The sequence below is a fragment of the Lissotriton helveticus genome, chromosome 3_1 (genome assembly GCF_964261635.1).
Source record: "Lissotriton helveticus chromosome 3_1, aLisHel1.1, whole genome shotgun sequence".
NCBI classification, from domain to species: Eukaryota; Metazoa; Chordata; class Amphibia; order Caudata; family Salamandridae; genus Lissotriton; species Lissotriton helveticus.
Window position 1 is genome coordinate 1,089,186,506 of NC_136061.1, and position 22,411 is coordinate 1,089,208,916.

Consider the following 22,411-nt stretch of genomic DNA (forward strand, 5'->3'; position numbering starts at 1 on the left):
CACGCTAAACCCAATTTACTAAATAAAGTAGATTGGGTTTAGCATGAGAAAACTGCGCCCTTTACAAAGTGGGAAAAGCTTACCTTTTGTTGAGCATAGTATTTTGTACAGGAAGGCAGCCGCGGCCGCTAGTGGGAGTACCTGCCGGGCGGTGACATGGGGAGGGGGAGGGGCAGGGTGGGGGGTAGTAATGTATGGATTACGGAGTTTAACAGGTAAGTAAACATATAAATAAATAAAACGAATTTCGTTGCACGCATTGCATCACCCTCATCGCATTTGGTGATGCAGTGCATGCAACGAAATTCGCCTTGTTTGGGGCTGCGCTGCTTTGCATGACTTTTTCCTAAGTCTCCCCCTAAATCTATTTCAAACTTGGCAGGCATGCGTCTGTGTGTGATAATCTTTCTAAAGGATAGACATCATTGAATTGGCATCTAAGATAAATGTGGAATACATAAATTCCCAGACTTCAACTTGCAACTTGGGTGCAGTGCTTGTAATAACAACATAGAAAATGTGATGGAAATGCTTCATTTCTAGGAACAAAAGGCTAATAACTGGTCGGGTTCGGATAAGTAAAATGTTCCTCAGTATGAAAAATAGCAGCAGCGATAATCATCAAAATGTGGTTCTCCCCTTCTGTATGCGGTGATACAGCTTTCAAAAGCCCCGCCCCCACCAATCTGGACAACACCACCCATCAAGCCTTTAATTATTCCTTGTGAGTGAGTCCTGTTGATGCAGACTTGGTTTGCATGCACCTCGGTTTGCTTATCCTTGTGGGGTAGCTTGAGCCTAATCACATTGCACTGTGCACTGTATAAGAACATTTATGAAGAGTAAGCAAAGTTTTCCCCTAGCTAAAGCGCCATATGCGAAAAGAACGTTATTTTAGCAAACGGGTTGTAATTGTCTTGACTCATTGCTGATCTTGTTTGAATAACTTTCGTGATGTGAGGAATGGGAATGTGGACAGATTTTGGCGTGTGTATACTTTAGGTTAGAATATTTGTGGATTGTCACAAGTCAATATGATTTGCATCTGGAGGAGGGTTTGTGTGCTTAGGTTAGCTTTCATTGGGGTTAAGGAAACTCCAGAGCATTATTTTACAATGAGTCCTAGATAGCTATGTTAAACTTATTTTTACATGAACAATTTCAATGACTGGCACATTCTCCAGAATCTGGGGAGAAGGTGAAGGGTAGACCTGTGCCAGGCCCCCAAACTCACAGAAGGAGCACCACAGTCAAACAGCAATTGTGGAGTCTCTGGAAGCAGTGACCACACCAGGCCCATGGGCTCCACTCCATGTAACTGCTCCTAGGACATGGGAGCCAATAAGGTTCAGTTTCCTGCAACTGTCTACCCTATACTGGGCAGAGTATCGTAAAGGCCCCCCTGCCCCATCATTGAGAGAAGCCCGTGGCGTGATCTTCTGAAGCTGTGAAAGGCCACTAACTGAGATTGGCAAGGGGATCAAACAGGCACTTGGCAGAGGGAGCGATCCGCACACTCACTGTAGATATAGGCGCACAGCTGAGTGTGGCACGGACATCCACCATCCTCCTGAGAAATAGCACAGAGGCACATAAGTAATAGGTAGAAACCTGTCCCAGAGCGTGAAGAGCATTACTTAATGTTAACTATGCAATATGTGACCAGTCTGTTAGTAGCGCCGTCTGCAAGGACAGACAGAGTTACAGCTATGAGCAATTGCTATGGAGGGTAATGTATTGCCTGACAACGCAGATGGTAATTGCACCCTCCAGGGTACTAAGCATGAACATAAAAGAGGGACTACACCGGGCTCCGTCCATCTGTCACTGTCAAACGTGTAAAGAACGTCTAGATCTATTTCCATGAGGGAAGTCAAATATTCGGATTATGGTGGGAATGATTCGGCCTCAGTAATAGAAGAAGATCCATGCGAGTACCTATTAATTGTCTCATTGTCCATTTTGCCGATGCTAGGACAAATACTACAGTACCCACATTTTCAGTGCACTCTGTTTGCGAGCAGCAGTCTCCTGCATGTGATGAGAAACTGCATGTCCCAATAGGCATTGCACACTGCACATAACAGGCGGCAGGGCAGTTCAGGTGCTTCAAAGTGGCAGCGGTAGGAGCAGAAACAGGCTCCCTCGGAAAAAGCCTCTAAAATTTGAACTCTGTCTTTGAATGCACAGCAATGTAAGCAGATAAGAACATCATTTACAGTCCTATTTACAAAATGGGACCTCTGAGTGACTGAAAGCATCCAACAGTTGTTGTTAAATGCTCTTGGGCAAAGATTCCTTAAACAGATGCTATAATTGAACAAGGAGAAGGGTACAAGTACTCGGGCACTTCCCATCCGGAGTAAGCAACTGACAAAATGGAGAGACAAATAGGAAGGATTGACCACTAGCAAGAAAGGATTTTTAAAGGACACTAAAACAAACCCTCAAAGAAGTATATACTAAAGTATATACAAGAGGTCTCGAAAGCCTGACCTAAAAAAAACAGTAACTACTGGATTAACCAGACAAGTGTGATCCTCACCACAAATGCTTAAATTCCTCGCCTGGGGTAGGAAGTGCAATAGACATGCAAGCACAATACAGTACAACACAATACAATACTGTAGCTATATGTATCCATTCATAACTGTTCCCCTTCATACTCAATGTCTGGATTCCATCATGACAGCTGCATCTTCTGTCAGCGCAATTTGTGTTAAGCATTTCTGATTTAAATAATAAATAAATAAATAAATAAGTGCCTTGGTTACAGGGTCATCTGAAACGGACAGTATAGTGTAGACTCAGTCAGTTCTGTAACACAACATGTGTATAAAGGTGGTACTACGTACTTATTATTCATAGATGAACAATGGAACAGAGAGATCTGACTGCACAGTGCTTGGGTAATAAACCAGTTTTTCTCAATCTTTCAGGTTAGAAAAAAACAGACATTTCTGGGTTTATGGGGCAATTAACAGTCTTTGATACTAAAAACTGTAAAAGGCTGTGATCTACTTGAAAAAAAGTAATTCATACGCCTGAAGACTGACAGCAGTTGAGGCCTGTTATATAATTCTATAAAACGTAATCACCATTAAGATTGAAGATTGCAAAATATATAATTTGTAACAAATCTTCCCAGTACATAGTACAATTCACATATTATTATGTTTCTCCCAAGAAAGATATTCAAAATATTGCAAAATTAATTATTACCTGAAAAGTCACATTTCCAGTACCAACTTATTCTTCATGTGCCTAAATACCTCTACTCTTCTACAATTGTCATAAAGCAATACTTTGTAATGTCCTGCGATATATGTTCAAACTGATTAAATGTGCAATGTTAGAAATAGACTTGATGTCTTAATTGTCATCAACAAGAATTTGTGTTCCCATATTTTTGCTTACTCTGAGAGTAATACTGTTTTCTTATTTTGCTATAAGGTCATTCGCAGCTTCTCAGAATGCGCCATTAGATGATTCCAGACAGCTCAATGAGGTCAAACGCCATTCTCAAGGCACATTCACAAGCGATTACAGCAAATATCTAGACAACAGGCGAGCTCAAGATTTTGTCCAGTGGTTAATGAGCACCAAAAGAAGCGGGTAAGTATGTTTAATGTCATCAATTAGCTATCTTAAACATAGTACTCAAAATCAGGGCTAATAGCTGCAGAATGCGAGCAGAGGTGTAAGACTAAAGTAACAACTGAATGTGTGTTATATAACGGAAACTAGTGTAATATAGCAGTCCATAATTCTGACATTAAGAGATGACAATTTTTTTTTATATATCTGCAAATACTACAAGGTGTTTGATTGCACAATTTCAAACCTACTGAACGAAATCAACTAGAACAAGCCACAATATTCGTTTTTTTATCTTTTGATACATTATTGCTGTCATCGTAAAATGTAACAATACATTAAATCCATGTAAATTATACGATGTTCTTTTTTTGTGTTGAAATATTTTATTAAAAAGTTTTAGATGGAAATACAAATACACATACAATACGATGTTCTTTTAAACAGTTGAGTTAAGCATTAATCTCTTATTGACCTCAAACAAACAAAAGGCATAGTAAACACCCTCTGGCACTCGTATTCCTTGCAGCTGGTGCAATCCCACGTTTCTATAGCCTACATGTGTTCAATGCAAGTAAGGATAACATAAACTAGAAACACAAATTTAAGGTGTCATAGTGACTTTAATAGTCCTTAATGGTAGGTCATTAAATGTCAGTAATATAAGAGAGGATTAAGGCAATGAAATGAAATTTGAGAAATAGGAATGATCGATATTAGACAGCTGTTTTTTGTCACATATACTTTAATATGAAATGACAAGATATAAAAATAGATGAATACTTCCGGATTTCCAGCAGAATGCCAGCATTTGGCAGTTTGAACAGGTAGTGGATAAGATGGTAGTAGCCTGTGAGGTCAGGTGGCACAAGTGGGAGAAAGTGAATTCTGTGTCAGAATTCAGCCCAATACTGCTTAGCCATTTGCAGTTTCAAATACCTAAACTCACATGAACTTGTATTTTCGAAAGCTTCATTTCAAACCTGGATCCAAGAGATTTTGCAGTAACTATCTCTTCTAGTGCCACTGATAAACACATGTCAACGTTTGAAATAATGGATCTGGTTGGATTCTTTGTGGTGTCCAGGGCTTGTCTCGACTCCCCTTTTCCATGGTTATGAGTCCAACCAATTATGTATGTTTTTATAATTTCTATAATTCTTTTTGTTATACAAAATAAAAAGAATTCCTTTAATATTTCTTTCGCCTAAAAACATTTATGGTCACAAATGCACATTGTTATTCGTCTTGTAGATGTGATTTTTTTGATAGCTGGATAGTTTGTTGTTTGAAAAGGTCACCACACCCTAAATTCCTGGTAAAATAAACAAGCTAGGTGCAATGTCCTGTAGGTGAAAGATTAATAATATTGTGCGGGTCCTCAGAAGAAAGCATACAGGCTATACATCACGTGACCCAGCACACTTTCAGGTTGGTGCACAGTTAAAACAATTTATGGCTAGATTTGCATAATAGCACCCAAACAATAACTAATCCGGGCCTAGCATTCTCTACAGTTTGAGTCTGAACCAAAAGAGGTAAATTCTGATGAGTGGCATCCCATTCTGAAAGTCTACAGGGTCCGCTTAGACCAGAGGTCTTCAACCTGTGGGGAGCGACCCTCGGGGGGCAGTGGAGTCCTGGGATGGCGGTTGCGCATTCCCCAGCTTTACTTGTCCATGCAATCAAAAACATTTGCTTTCCTTTTGGAAAAAGACAGCCATCCTGGGATGGCTAATTAAGATCATTATCAACTGCCTGCCTGAATGAAATGCAAATGCATCTTATCAGTTAATCTGCAAGTGTAATGGATGCTTGGGAGCGCTTCTGGCTTTTGTTGATCAAATCACTCCAAGCTTTGTGATGACAAAGATATGTTTTTGTGAGTTTAAGTGCAAAGAGTTAACAACTGGACTGGGAAGTGCGTCCTCTTAATTTTAACTGCATTTACATATCCCTTTGTACCCCTAAAGAGGTTTTGAAGGGAAAGCTATGTAAAAACAAAATTGCATTACATATGCTCTGGTATTACTAAAATCTACATGTTGGAAGCACCATTTTATTACAAAACTATTTGCCCATTTTGCAGTATTCTATCTTACACTGTGTTAATGCAAGTATAAAATGATGACTTATATATTCACAGTGCTTTCTTTCACAGGCGGTGACCTGGTAGCACTAAAAATACGCATCACTATCCTCCACTGCACCAATTAAGATTTAATTCTGTGGCGCTCTGCTTACACACAAACCTCTGAAGGGCATTAACTACAGTGCATTTCATACTGAGTAACAATTTTTTAAATTTATTTTTCATTTGCGCTGCCCATTAATTTATGTAGATGCCTGATGGTGAAAGACTTAAAAAGTGTACAGAATATTTTTGGGCTTATTTATGAGAGGCTTGCATTGCCAGAGCGTCACTTTTTATGACCCTCCGGTGGCGGAAGCGTCTCAGCCATACCTATGAAGCGGTGCAAATTCACCTTGCAAGTCTCTGCATGACCTCAAAATATAGAGTAAAACATAGCAGCGCAAGTCACTGCATTGCCTTACTCTGTGTCAAGGAGGTGTTCAATCGACTTTGCATGGGGTTGCCACGCAACACTTATAGATTTTGATGCTGCCCCATATTAAAAAAATCATGTAACCCTGAGGCAACTCCAAAAACAGACGCCTCCCCCACGGAGGCGTAATGAGGAGAAATGTTTTTATTTCTCCTCATTCTTTCCCCGTTCCATGTGTGCTGCATTCTGCCTCTTGGGGTTGTTTTTGTGAAGCAAGGTGCCCCGTCCTGTTCAAAAACAATTCTGTCCATGTTGGTACTAGGCAGCAGTTTGTGCGCCAGTGCAAGGGAAAAGGACAGGAATGCACCGAATTTCATAAAAACGGTGCATTCTTGCCCTTTTACATTGGCATAGAGCAGCGCAGCAAGTAGGCTTGCTGCGCTGCCCTACCCCAATTCCTCATAAATGAGGCCCTGTGTTTTTACCTACACTTTTGACTGCACCCCACCCTCACTGACCTTTGGTATGCTATACACGGCTTAATATTTTTCCCTACCATAAAAAAATAGTTTCTCTGGTAATTGGGGGCGTTTATGGTTGTCAATAGTTGTTGATGATGAGTACCAGGTTCTAAAACATTTTGTAAGAAGGGGGTCGTTACGCCTAAAAAATTTTGACAAGCGGGTCTTGGCATCAAAAGGTTTGAAGACCACTAGCTTAGATCTTTTAGTCTCTAGCCGATGTATTTCATGCGGAAATCTCTGTGTTTACCCTGAAGTGATAAAAACAATTGTCCTTCCTATGTAGTGAAAGAACAACACGTGAAGTACGGAGAATTACTCTGAAGCATTCAGCAGAGCTCATTTGCAAGGGGCTGTTCTCAGCCGCGGCCCGTGGAGGAAGTTCCATGGGGCAGGCAGGCGGGGGAGGGGCAGGGTGGGGAGTGGTAAACACCAGAATATGGATTATTGCAGGTAAGTAAACAATCAAATTAATAAAACGAATTTCGTAGCATGCCCTGCATCGCAAAACGAGATGCAGGGCGCGCTACGAAATTAGTTTTATTTATTAAATTGTTTACTTACCTCACATTATCCATATTCCGGGGTTCAGCTCCCCCCACCCTGCCCCTCCCTCGCCCCACCTTTCTGCCCCACGGAACTCCCTCCACGGGCCGCGCTGATGGCAGAGAATAAAACAGTTTTTAAGACCCCCCTGGGGCAGCTGCATTATATAATCAGAGAAATACAGCACCCATCTCTCTTGGTAGTAATGGTTGGTGTAATGGACTATAGGAAAAACAGCACAATTCTATAACCCAGAAGTGACTTCTAGATACAAAAACACATACCCAACAGCTTTTTGAGTGTGTCCCACAGTTCGCCACATCAACGCAAAATTCTTAACTAGGGTTTTTTCCTGTAAAAAACATTGTAAATATTTCAATGCCTGAGTGAAAAACAGTTTAGAAGGATGACTTAGAGCTTCGCAGATTGTCAGACTAACTCTTGAATATCACTGTAAAGAGAGTTGTAGCCCCATATGGTAAACATCCTTTGCCGCCTTACTATACAACTTTACCCAAAGCTGGACAGATTCAGGGAATACTCTTGGCTACTCCACAAAGAACTTGTATCTTAAAACCCAGATTTGGAGGACTCAAGAGGAATCATCAATTTATTGTTTAATTATGTTTTTTATTTCACATCCATATGCCTCCCCTCCAACAGACTCAAATATTGCTGGTACCCTATTAAAGATCTCTCGATGAGCCTTTGACCTGAAGAAAGCTGTACAATTGTATGTAATCAGTTTAACCGATGAGATTTTAATATTATCAGGCAGATGCATCAAAGAAAATACCGGGAGCAAACGGGCAGATTCTCAGAATCTGGCCGTTTGCTCCCGGTATTATTGCAATTGGGGTGCATCATCCCAAATGCAGAAATCGCAATTTAAGGAATCTCTAAATAGCGATTTCTTAAATTGCTCTTGCATTTAAGGAATCCCAAAATGAGATTCCTTAAATGCAATGCATGAAACCCAAAAAAATAGCGAATTCGCTAATAGGGGGAGCAAATTACCATGAAGTTGAACTTCGTGGTAATTTGCTAAAACTTTGAAAAATGCACTTTTGTACATTTTTCAAAGTTACATGTTGCGCACACTCATGCCCTTAGGGCATGTGTGTGTGTGTAACATTTGTGCACAGGTCCATTTCTGGGGTGCAACAGGGTGTCCTTTGGACACCCTGGCACCCTTAAAATAGCGGAACATTAGCGATTCGGTAATAGCTAATCGCTAATAAGGAATGGCTTTCCCATTCATTCCTATGGGCCTAAAGGCCCATAGGAATGAATGGGAAAGCCATTCCTTATTAGCGATTAGCTATTACCGAATCGCTAATAAGGAATATTTAGGAATCGCTAATAACATTGCGATTCCTACATGCATCCCGTTTTGCGAGTCTTTAATAGCGATTCCTTAAAATTCGCTATTAAGGACTCGCAAAACGTAACTTTGATGCATCTGCCAGTAAGTTCCTTTTCCATAAACTTTGACAGCTCCCACTCCCATTAAGATTCCTTCCCCTTTTACACCTGTGGATTTCTTTTTCTTGTGTGGGAATGCCAATTTGGTGGAAAGTTTAAATACATAATAAAAGCGGCAGCACTTATAAGTTTCTTATTGTACATGGTAAGGTGAATCACAAAACCATGATAAGTAAAATCCCAGGCATTATGCAGTTACTGTAAAAGTCACGTTCACTGAATGTAATATGAACAGTGAGATGGAGTACTGATGGTTTCTCTGTTTCTTCATTAAAGTGGTGTTACGAGGCGCCATGCTGAATACGAGAGGCATGCAGATGGAACCCTCACCAGTGATATCAGCTCTTACCTCGAAAAGCAGGCTGCAAAGGAATTTATTGCTTGGTTAGTGAACGGCCGAGGGCGACGAGAGTAAGTATCAATAGACTGGATTTAGAAAAATTAAAAATGTGTGTTCTGTCAGAGGAAAATAGAATGTCTTACGGTGTGCATGCCCTGTTTAAGAATAAGTATGTTCACCCAGTGTGTTGTGCTTCCATTATGAAGAGTGGAGCTTAGTGAAAACGAATCAACACGACTGGGATATTCTCTTGTGGGGTGATTAAAAGATTGCATGTTAAAAAATAAATATAAAAATCGAGATGGAAAACTAAAGCTAAAAAAAGGTTAAGGAAATAACTCGTGGATGGCATGTATGTTTATGGAAGATATAAGAATTTAGAGGCATAAAAAGTCCAAATGTAACACTACATTAGTGAAATATAAACCTTTAAACGAATCCCAACCTTGTTCTCCCTGCTTATTACTAAACATAAAAGGTTTCCTTTATAATATGCTGTCTCCTAATGTTTTTTGCGAATATTCTTATACCATTCTACATGCCACTATTCTCATTCACATTTTTCTTATTCCATCCCCTGCACATTCTGTTAATATAATCATATCACACCCCTCTGTCAAAGTACTCTTAACCTCCTTGCTTTACCCTAACCATGAATCTGGCCCCATACTTGATATAACCATTACTCCAGCCCTAACCATGAGCCTTTTTCTTACATGGTCCCTTATTCTTTGCCACACATTCACTAACTACTAACTCAATACTAACTCTACACATCACCTCTACCCTACACCTTAATGCTTATCTTCCCTCACCCCATATGTTACTCTAACCTTCACCCTAACCCCTTAAGATATCCCAAATCCAACAATAAAATTGTCTTTAAACTTGTCTGCTGCTCCAACCCCAACATCTATATTTGAACCACAAAATATCAATTATTTTATATGTTTTATTTTCGTCTAGCCACTTTTCTAGTTTTTGTTTCAACATTGTTGTTACTGTATCATTTAATTTCTAATTTTTTTTTAGAAAAAAGTTCCAATTTTACAGTAACTACCAAGTAACTGGTTCCAAACACTCCTATTATGGTTGTTATGTACTTTTGTACTTTAGCTTCATATTGCCTAAGGTTAATAAGATACACTGCAATGATGAAATGGAAAAAAAGTCTAACATCTATCTGACGAATATTGACTGACAACATTGGCAAGCATCAGTTCACACACACCGCCAGCCAAATGCCAGGACACATACATTCAGCCAAATACCAGGGGGAACATCCTTTACAACGAAACTTTTACAACGCGGTACCATTACAACGCAGGTTTTACAACAAAAGTCGTTACAACAACTTGCGCTGGAGGGTGCTCTAGGATAGGGAATAGTTTAATTTACTATCCAACACCTTCCCTACTATCCACGGGGACTGGAGTTGGAATAGTAAATTAAACTATTCCACTATCCAGCGCCCCCCAATGCAAGTCGTTGTAACGACTTGCGTTGTAAAACCTGCGTGGTAACGGTACGCGTTGTAAAAGCATGCGTTGTACCATCATACATCCAATACCAGTTCACACAGACCCTCAGCCAACCTCCAGTTCACACACACACAAAAAAACTTTCCCTAGTGTCTAGTGGCTTTCTGCCCCCTTGGGGGTTGAGTGACCTGAAATTCTGACCTATCTGCCCCCAAGGGGTGCAGAATTGGCCATACTATGTGCCCAAATAAAAGGGGAGTGATCCTCGCCAAAGGGGCCACTCCCAGAATTGCGCAAACAATTATCCTTGATGTCTAGTGTGTTTTCTGCCCCTTCCCCCTTGGGGGCAGATCTGTCCAAAAACTTGGCTGATCAGCCCCAAGGGGGCAGAAACGACCAAAATATTTCCCAAAATAAAGGGGAGAGACCCTTGCCTAAAGGGCTTGATCCCCGAAAGGAAAGAAGATCCCTGGTGGCCTAGTGACTGCATTCCCGCTACACGATTGTGGCCCCACCCACAATCGCTCAGCAGGAAGACACTGCAAAAAGACACTGTGGGAAAAGAGAAACTCTTTCCTTTCCACCAGTGACTCTCTGCCATCCCTGAACTGTCACAGGAGGAGACATTTACCTTGTTTCTAGGAAATACTCAAAACGAATGGTTTCCAGTGCGTTCTGTAGTCTTTTGATTACATCATCGGATCGCCGAGTGGGGGCAGTGCTGGCAGAGGATGCGCTCCTAACAAGGTTGGTGCTGGGCCTGCATGCAGCCATCCTCCACACCTGCACTCGTGACAGGGGCAGCTCCACGCAGGTCACACACTCCGAAGGGGCTGATGGGGGGAAAACCCCTTTGCACCACTTATTTTCTCAATCTAGTTAATATCTTCCTTCTACTATTACCTCCTTTGCCTTTTCTCTGTAGCCCCCCCTGAATGCTCATCAATTATCCAGTCTACATCCAACGTTGATCACAATCCACCTTCCTAGTCTCCTTGACATGTTTCCTTCGATTTTTGTATGTAGGTAATCCCTCTCTCACCTCCTCCACTCTAGTTAATGTCCTCACGAGCCCCTTCCATTTACTCGTTTGGCTCCCACCCTGCTCTTGATGCCCCACTTTTCTTTCTAGCTACATTTTTGATAAGATATGCTTATCTTATCCATGTCCATGTTACTGTGTAGTTTTTGGACATTGTCACTCCTGCTGTAAAGCCCTCCCCTACCACCATCTAAGACCCAAGCCAGTTGGTAACAGTTTTCAACTTTCAAAGCACTTTTAATTACTTTTTCTTTAAATGATCATCATAATATGTAGGGGATTTGTGGTCCAGATTATTTGCAATATATGTCTCAAAAGCATGAGCTTTAGTGGTCTAATGCTTTTTCAATACACTATTTTCTTGTACAAATTGTTGATGCAAAAGCATTTTCACTTGAGTAGTTTTTCACTATATACAATGGTTCTCAAAAGTCGGTCCTGGAGGACCCAATCCATTCCAGATTTTTGAGATATCTTCATTCATCCAAAGAGGGATATGCTAAAAATCTGGCATGGAACAGGCCCTCCAGGCCTGACTGGAGAACTCTGCTATAGACCACAGCTGCAGCCAAACTAGTAACATCAGAAAAACCTTGTGAATGTACAATTGTGTATGCTTTTTTAAGTTAAAATTAAAAATAGCTTAATGTATGAAAGGAAGCTGCCAAAACGTCCATGTCCTATCTAAGTATGCAAATGGTAGCTCAAAATGTATGGTCAACTTTATTTCCAGCTCCATATATTGTCTATGCGATGTGACATAAAGCATATGTTCATCATAGGGTCTACAGGCTATTGCTGCATATTGTAGAGCTAATTAATTAGTTCTCAGATATATGTTTTCAAGATCGCAGTAAAGAGTAGGTACATATTATATCATATCAGGTAGTTACATGGCACAAGTCTAGTTAATGCAGTGAAACATAAACAATGACTTTTTTCAGCATGCAAAGAGCTCTTTATGAATCCTCTATAATTCTATTAGCTTTCTTGAAATCTTTTTTCCCCCAAAATATTGCTTTAAACTATTAAAAAGCATCAACTTTGACAGCCATTCTATTAGCTACAAAATATCACTGACTGGAAGACTTAGGGGCATCGTTGTGAGCCCCTTTGAGACACTTTTGCACTACTGCCTCTCGGGCAGAATGTTCTAATAGTCTTAGAGTCCTCTGTAGTGGGCTCTACTGGCCATTAAATGCCTGCTTCCTTGTTAAAGGCCTTCAGCATTTACTCCTGGAGTGGGCCTTTAATGTCCAGTAGAACCTGCTACATTGGGCTCCATGGCTATATTAGCCCATTAAAATGTTGAAAGGCCTTCTATTCCAACATTCCAACATTCCAAAGTTTGTCGTTCTGTTTCTCCCACTCAAATTTGAAACATTCTGCCATCCGTGGGTGAAATGTTCTAGTAGTCCTATAGTCGTAATGGCTCTGACTATGTCAGTTTCTGAAGGCTGTCAGGTCTTCAGAGCACTTAGCAAACAAGTTAGCCCTCGCCAGTGTGCTACTTTGTTATATGAAGCATGTGTTGTTTATATTAATTCATCTTAATTGCTTCCATTCATACCTCCACCACTGCATTTGTCTGAAGTGACCTGCATTTTGAAGATTTTTTGTTTCTCCCTTTTTTGTTAAATTGCATTCCATACACCTTTCTCCAATCCTTTAAAGCTTTCACATCATTTGGGAGCAGTTGAACTAATTTTTTGTATAAATACCACTATTTATTTTTCTGCTTCTCTTTTATATCCAAGTTTAATTTATGCTGATCATGCCATCAGAAACCTAAATTCTATTACTTTTACCAGTTCATGTGTAAACTCCAACATTGAGTACGATTTTGAGTACTGAACAAAAGTATGTATCCAGCTATTTAGCCTTTACATTGACTTATTTTATAAATGTATCACCTTTCACTTCTATCAGGGATTCCTCTGCACTTTGTCTTTGTTACGTATCTCAACACTGCTTTCTATCTTATTCATGGATTTTGTAATGGAAGGAAAATAGTTTTGAAGGGTATGCCGAGTGGACAGAGGATAAACAATTGCACCTAGTCATACATTCTGGAGTTTAGGCAGAGCAGGAGCCAAGTCAAGCCACCTAGAAAGAATTGAAGATGAACCGGGTGGATTGACAATGGTGGACCGTCTCTTTATGGAGTTTGATTTGTCAGTTCAAACCAGATCCAGTAGGTCAAGCTGAAATGCTATGCACATAAAATTTATTTTTAAATTTAGTTGACGGGACTTGAAGTCACTTTGCCTAGGCACAAAAACCTCCTGCAAGGAAGAGGTATCCATGAATGAAAGCTGATCAAATGTTTGGTCAGAAATTCTGGTTGAAGGACCAAAAATACCCTTATTTCGAAGAAATCAAAGCAGCTGTGTGTTCTGTGGTTCTGGTAGTTATGCATGATCCCCGAGGAAAAGTGAAACATGGATGCAGATCAAGCCAGCACTGTATTTCCAGCTTGGAAATATCAGTCTATCGACTTGAACCCATATGGTACTGCAGAGGTGAAAACTCCATCAGGTGTAAGGGGTTTATTATTATTTATTATACATAATTTTTAACATCTTTCCCAGGGAACCCTAATTCCAAATAAAAGCTGAGTATATCAGTCATATGACTGGCACATGGAAGGGAATTCCACAGATAGGGAAACAAGAGTTTAAAGCCCTTGTAGATTATTTTGCACCCCTATGTTTTTGTGTCTCAAGCAGAAGAATAGACTTGTTTCTTGAAGTTGTGGGTCCAGAATGGTTTGACAGCTGATATTTTGAATCAGTGTCTAAATTATGAAAGTTACTGTAGGTTTGAAAATTAAAAAAATCATTCAGGCAGTATTCTAAGAAATAAATAATATGCAGTTTTTTAGAGTTGTTTTGGCTAACACCCAGGTCCTGAGCATATAGATCACAGGAATCAAATTCCACCAACTTCCAGGTGTTCTGGCAGTTGCACATCTAAAATTTCCTGTAGAACAGGTAAAGAAATTGCTTTCCAGAGTTACAAAATCCAACATTACTTGTGGCAGGAAGCAGGAACTCTTTCTGCAGGTGACAGGAAGAGTTCCTTATTTTTCTGGATTGATTCTGGCCCCGAAGTCCTGTACTACAATTAAGTATGTTTTAAATTAATGAGTAACGAGTCATTGCTAGGTTGAACCTAATCCCAAAATAATTACCACATACCTCACACCCATCTTTTCCACAGTACAATTAAGTGATTGCCTTTCATTGGCGATCTACTGGAATCAAAATTCTCTGTCAAAAATGCAAAACAAAATCCAACATGGCGAGGGTATCCTGTTAGGTAAATGGCCATTTCTTCCACTCTCAACCCGCCTAAAATCAATTCAGTCCAGTACTTAATAAATGCATTCCATTACCTTTTCCTGGAAATATTCTAGAATGTCCCACAGAGCACACATTAGTCCTCCTTCTAAGGCACACCAGTTTATAGAAGATCTGTTCATTGCCAAAGTCCCGATCACACATGTTGAGAATTTCACTCCCCTCCTTCTTTGTTATTTTGTTTGTGTACTTTTGAAGCGTGTGTCTGGCAGATGGCCTAAGTAGGAACATTAAAAGGCATTAGAAGGTGTGAAGTTCTGTAGATTATTTTAACTCAGTCTGGCACTCAATAGTTCACATCCTACATGTATCAAAAGTGAAATAGATAGTTGAAATGTGATTGTAAATTTGACCCTTTATTTGCCAATTCTATTAACGTTATAGTGTTGACATTAATTGTATCTCCCAAATTCTAGACCAAAATAGTAGTTAAGTTACATTGCTTGGAGAAAATGTGATTTCTGTAGCATAACTGCACTGCCAAGATGCATAAAGCCAATCAATGTCATTGCATGAATAAACCATAACTCTCTAATTACACATTTGTATTATAAATGTGATTAGGACAGTCTGTTTTCTATTATGTAAATCAAGGAAGCATAATCCTTGCTTCATATTATTTCAGGAAGATGATTATATTGTTGCAAATTTAATGTCTGGAACACAGCAATATTTTGTCAAGAAATAAGAGCACGCTAGTCGGTATGAGCCGTATTGAGCATGGATTATTCCACAATCACTTATGATACTGAGGTTAATTGTGTGATGTGTGTCAGTTTATTAGACTAGCATCAGGGATATCTAAGATCAGTGATTGGTAGCAAACACATGTCAAGACATTTAAAAGTCTTCATTGGGCATTTATCCTCAGAAGATATTTTGCATAAATGTATTAGCCTAATTTCATTAGGTCATTGTTCGAAAGTATGTTATGGCCCTTAGCACTATATGATGAAATTTCTGATGAAATTTCAACTTTCTAAAGTTTCTCAGAAGAAAATACTGCATCAGAAGACATGGGCAGAAGACATGCTGATGGCAGCTTTACAAGCGATATCAATAAAGTTCTGGATACTATTGCTGCAAAGGAATTCTTAAATTGGTTAATCAACACAAAAGTTACTGAGAGGTATGAATATTAATTGCATTTTTATATGTCATTAAAAATTCCCAAGCTGTGAGTATCCAGGAATTCAAATAATTATATTTTAAAACTGCTGAAATTAGAATGGAGGGCCACATCATTTCAAAACAGGCACCCCTCAGAGCTGCAAATTACAGCTTTCCATTATTCACATCTGACTTGTATGACAAACCTTCACTAACCTAATTCTTTGCTATCTTTGGTTATTGTGCACCAACAGCAAAGGTCAGAATGCTAATATTCTCATCAGTCATATAAACCTCTACATCGCCCTCAGCAGTTTCTTGTTCTGATGGTAATAGATAGCCGAATTAACTATATCATTGTGTTCTTCAATAAATGTGTTATGATGCCACAGCTGTGCCTTTTGTACATTCTACCTCTTCCTCTCCTACTCTGACACACACATTTCAAAATCCATGAGCGGTATTCTTTATTGAGACCTCAATCCAAAGAGGTACATGTTTCCTTTTAAAAAAGGAAAACTCAGGATGAAAATTGATTCAACCAATAGGAATAAAATAGTGGAATGATCTTCCTTTCAATAAAATCCATTCTGCTTTATTGTCCTGGATAACCCATGGTGTCTGAAAAATGTGTTAGACTTGACTTGATTCATCACTTTGCCACTCACCAAGTAGTTAATTTACTCTCTCCATAGCAGTTGTCTTCAATTGAGAAGTTTGACAGTGTAATATTAAATCAAATTAGAACATTAACACCCCATGTCTATAAGAGAAAAAAGGAAGCACTAAACTACAGAGGAATAACATTTATATCAAACAAAAGCACTCCAGGTTGCCACACCTTTAAAAAATATGATATATGTATATCTTACAAATGCTCATATAGATCTAGCCACTGAAAATAAAGGAATCCAAATAATCCATTTATGGCTCCTATTATGAGTTGGTGGATGAATTGGATATGTTTTATGAGTATGTGATAAAAAATTGCATTCCATTAATAAATAGCAGGACAAACCTGATATTAGGTTTTATTTGGGGGGGCATGCCTGGTAAATACCAGATTATATATAGTAAGTACGCACCAAATTTCCATGCTACTCACCATTATCAGGGAGAAACATTTAATTGGACGGCATTTAGTGCCCTGGATAAATTCTGATTACCGGCCCATTCATAATGAGAGCCATAATAGAACATCATGCCATGTCCTTCCTTCAAGCGTTCCATCACTGCCACTATTTCCCTCTATCCGTACTGTAAAAACACTTGTCCACCACAGACATAGAGCACCAACACTAAGCTGCCTCCTCTCCTACATATGGATACACAGTCCTTTCTATGATATTAATATTAGTATTATTCTAGTTTTTAATTAGTGCATTTATCGATTTCTATTTTCATTTTTTGACAAACTCTTTCTTTGGAGATTAAGGCACTAGAACACACAAAAATAGAATAAATTGCTATAGTAGAATTATGTGGGTTCAAAAGGAAACTAGGAATTCCCCATGGGCAACAGGAGTACTCAAAACAGTTCTCGGTGTTTCTTTTCTCTAAAGCAGGATATGTTCATAAATATCTCACTGCTTGAATGAATCGATATCTATGGGGCTTAAGGCCAAAGTTTGTAAACTAAAAAAGATGTGATTTTGTCAAAAACTTGATGTATCATGTATAGTGCCTTAATGTTCTTCCACCGGGAGCCCCTAAAGACTGTGACATACAAGAGAGACATGGTAACATTGCTTTAGATCACAAGACAATATCACATTTGCAAGCACCCATTCTGCAAAGGTTTCGCCACCTTCTTTGATGAAACTGGAAAAAGGCATGACCAGGCAGGTAACTGCATAGGCACTGGGAGAATATTAGTAAAAGGCTGGCATTGGCTGAAGCCTGGTAAAAATGAGTGATACCGTACTAAAGCTAGTCTTGTTACTCCAATCAGAGCCTGGTAATCAAAGGTGAAACTATGATTCACAATATCAAATGCTTCCAGTAGAACTAATAAGATGAGGAGAGATACCATGCAATTATTGAGAATTAAATTCAAATTGACAAGTGATAGTGTTAAAATAGACAGCAATCCTGTTGTTATTATGAAACGATCTACATCTCTAGTTGTTTCATGGTGATTGCTTGAACTTCAACTGAGTGCCTTGTCCTAGCCAGTTTAGCTACAATGGATAATATTTTGTGTCTTAAACAGCCTCACATTGCATTTAAAATAGACTTAAATAAAAGTGGTTTCACCAATGCCATCCTGATGGAGTTTGAAACCATTGTAGTTTGCAAAGAGCATTATCTTAAAAAAAGATGTCATCATAGCTTGGCCCATGGGTTTTATTGTGCTCAAGGGTGCAGAACTATCTCTTGATACAGAGTTATGCATCTAAGAAGAGTAGAAAATTAATCCAAAGAAAAAAGTAAAATTTAACAAAATTAATGTATGATTGTCTCCATGTATCCTGTTGACGCCCATTGGTTATTTAAAACAGAAGGTGGACGCTAGCAGAAATATGGTTGCTGATTATAGTTTCCTTTTGGGTCAATTTCTTCATGCAAAACATCGGTGACAAAGATGGATTTTGACATTGAATCTAGGTGGAAAACTATTCGTGAAATTAGATGTTTCTTTGGATTGATTATAGACATTGGAAATTTAGTATGCCTTATTTGCATGGTAATTAAGAATTCAAAGACTGATAGATGGATTGATTGAATTAGTCTCAGCCACTAGTCATTCTTCGGGCCACATCCCAATTCATAATTTTCTCACCCACCAAACTACCTCAAATGAGACCCAGCCATATGTAAGTCTCCTTTGGTCCTGTTTCTATAGGAACAGTCCTGCACAAACTGCTAAGCCAGGTCATTTATGACCTGGATCACAAACAACCCAAGACCATGAGTATTGGACTCACGTCTGGGCATAAACATTGCACTTAGAGCATCACAAGGAAGAATACAACAAAAGTGATGCTTGAATTAATCTCAGCCCCTTTTACCACTGATATTAAGGTTTTTGGTACGTTTTGTTCCTCCCTTTGATTTGAGTTTGAAAGAATTATCACAATTCTGAGAAGCTGCTTGTTTAAAGTTTTAAGGATGATAACTCTTAAGTGATCGGTTTTAGTTTTAGAAAAACAAGGTTCATCTCAGGATCATTTAAATGAAGAGTCAAACGTTCCGAAAAAGGGAAGTAGCTAAATTGCATTAATTGATATTCTCATTAATTAGCACCATATTTCTATAAGGAGGATTTTTGTATTTGCACTGGCCTCATCTGACAAATAAACAGGAAAGTAGTCCATTATTATCTGCAAATGCTCTGACTAAGCACACCATGGAATTCGGAAAATCTAACCTAAAGGAGGTGAGGTTATAATTCTAAAATATATCAACCTGGATGAGTTTATGAGTTTGGCAGGTTCTCAAAAATCAAAAACAATTCTATCAGTCAGGAGGTTAAGAGATGGTGGCAGGGAAGGTACATCCTTCCGTGTATTCAAATCTTAAAAGATCAATAAGAAATATTAAATTAGGAAAAGCATCGAGCAAGCTATGCTTCTGTCCCCAGTGAATTGATAAACTAAGATAAATCACAGTGAAAAGACCCATTATTGCTTTTTTGCAAAACAAATCTTAAAAACTCTAAACTGGGAGACACTGCTGTGCCTTGTAAATTAATAAACAGTTCTTTGCGGCACAATTATCTTCGAAAAATAAAATCTGCTGTATAACTGATATCACTTCTCAGTGTAAGATAAAAAGTGATAGATTTTATTTAAAAATGGCAAGACCTGAATTGGTTAATCGGGCTACAAATGTAAAGTGTGGCAATTGTTGTTGAATGTGTATGCCATCATCATTCTCCTTATTTAATTGCAAGACCTGTGCATAGAACCAGCTCATTACTATTCATTGGTAAACATTCATGGGTTCAAATCTGTAGAGGACTGTGTGCAGTCATCCTCTCTCACTAGATAGCTGGATATCTCTGTATTCATTTGACTTTAAATAATCCCAATACAATGGGATTGTACCTGATATGGACTGCAGTCTAAGAACAAACATGACTATGAGCCCAAGCCAGAGAATATATTTGAACTAAATTTCACATAAAATATATGACAGTAAACTGCTTGCTGAAAAAAACTCTACAGATCATGTGCTCTAATGTGGCGGGGTTGAGTTGGTGTCAATAAAACATTATTAGTGGCAAAAGACAAGTTAGTTGGTAGTGTGCGTTGTGTAAAGGAATGATATGTCTTTGGCAAGCATGTGTTTAACTGATGATCCACATGGCTGTGTCACTGTTTTGTTTTTCAGGGACCTCTTGGGAGAATACTAGTCGAGGAAGAACCGACCTGCTCAGATCCTCTCCACTACACCGAATCCCGGCCACTTTTGAACTTTGAAATTTGTGTTCTGTAACTTACAGCGGGTGTAATGTTAAAGCCACACAGTATCGCTTTGCATGCAAGGAAACGAATCTAACTGTGCTGTAGTGTTGTGTCGCCAAAGGATTGTGAACGAAAAAGACTATTATCCAAAGGACAACTGAAGTCAGAGGTTGTAAAACATAAGTTCCAGGTCCACAGACTCCCTTTAATTGAGATGCAAAGAAAGAAAAACAAAAACACCATGTTTACATTTAGGGATGAAATTATTTTTCTATTGAACTTGAGTTGTATATACAAATTGTTCCAATCATTCCATGGTTCATTATTGGTCTAGTATTAGGGCCTACAATTCGCACGCCCTGAAGAAGGAAGTATTATTATGAAAATGCTAAGCTTTCAGGATCTTAAATAACAGCCTTAAATAAATATTTTGAAGCTTCTTTTACATTGTCTTTTTTCCCGATAAGTACAAATAAAATCTTTTGAACTCCCAAGAGAAGGGTGCGTGTTGGTTCCAAACTGGACAGCATAAGCCTTTACTTCCTCCTGCTTGGATCTCCTCAACCCACTGCATGTTGCCTACATAGGTCTGGCTGACTAAAAACATAAATAAATGTATACAATATCCGAAAGACAGCCTAATTGTCAGTTCTAAATTTGGATTAACTGGAAGCTGCTTGATTAACCAAAGCAATTTGACCTAACAAACATATTTTACTGTAATATATCAAAGAAAATGGTGGGGCACGTGGAATTTGTTTTTCTGCCTTCTGTATTTTAGTGTTGGTATGTGTTCAGTTTATTCGATTAAACATTCAACAAGTATGAACTACGCTGTCAATAAGCATAGATGTGCATTTTCAGGACTCCCTTGTCAAACTGAACTCGGAGCAAGCAGTGTCTGTGTGTGTGTTTGTGTGTGTGTGTGTGTGTGTGTGTGTGTGTGTGTGTGTGTGTGTGTGTGTGTGTGTGCGTGTGCGTGCAACTGTTCAGTTTTTCCAGTGCATAGTCTCCATGTTCCCCCAGAAGATAGTGCTGATGGAGGAAGAGGTGGTATTTTGCTTCCAGCCGTCAACCCAACATTCCATTCTGCAACAGAATTTTGTTAACCTCAGTTTTATGACATTCAAGTTCTTCACATTCTGAATGTAAGGTGGATTTGGGTAGTCCTTGTCATTTTGCCACTAAGGTGACCTGTAACTCAGCCCTCATCTTGATGGCAAATATAGTATGAGAAACTAATTTTGGAGTAAGATGCTGGAAAGAAGGAAAGGCATCATTGAGATCTCCAGGTGACCTTAATTCAGCTTCCAAAGCAAAGTCGAGTCAGATGCACTATGAGTTATTATTTACTCTAGGGTCTAACATTCACTTTCCTGCTTGAGACCATTAGGCCTGGGCAAAATTTTAATTATGCTGGAGTAATTGGAGCAATTTCAGTTATTATGCATTACTCAGGCGAGGTGAAATGAACGGAGTGACACAATTATGGCAGTTATTAAGAGTAACTAGGGGTAATGATACTACAGCTTCACCATAAGAACAAAGGATCTAAGAGATTATCTAAGAGAGAGCAAGCAGGTGCTGGTTACTGCTGTTTTTTTCTGTCGCATTAGTGCTTTTTCCCTAGCACGGGAAATAGCCGTTACACCGCAACTGTTACAACGCATGCTATTACCCCGCATGCCGTTGCAACGCGAAAGGTGTGAAGCAGGGGGTAGAAGGTGTTGGATTTTACTCCAATACCTTCCCTATTGTTGCACACACTGGAGTTTGAATAGTAAATTAAACTATTCCAACTTCCAGAGCACCCAAGACAACAGGTCGGGGTAAAGATTTGCATTGCAATGGCATGCAGGGTAATGGCATGCGTTGTAACGTCATACAACACCCTAGAGCAAAAAGCACACTCTGGCGCATTTTGGATGCGGGGTGCATTTTGCAGTAAGAAAATAGCACTAAATTCTGGATTACGCTTCTAATATAATTCCGTAAAGTTATGAGTCATTTT

At 39.1% G+C, this 22,411-nt stretch overlaps 1 protein-coding gene across 2 annotated transcripts in view; it reads left to right on the forward strand.

Annotated features, from left to right (window-relative positions):
* Positions 1-20,840, forward strand: part of GCG (glucagon) — a 28,539-nt gene extending 7,699 nt beyond the window's left edge. For both annotated transcript variants that reach the window (XM_078681653.1, XM_078681654.1), the window contains exons 3-6: positions 3,454-3,615; positions 8,933-9,067; positions 15,867-16,010; positions 20,327-20,840. In XM_078681653.1, the coding sequence (XP_078537779.1) occupies positions 3,454-3,615; positions 8,933-9,067; positions 15,867-16,010; positions 20,327-20,348 (463 nt within the window). In that variant the 3' untranslated portion in view covers positions 20,349-20,840. The remainder of the gene's footprint in view (positions 1-3,453; positions 3,616-8,932; positions 9,068-15,866; positions 16,011-20,326) is intronic.
* Positions 20,841-22,411: the final 1,571 nt, after the last annotated feature.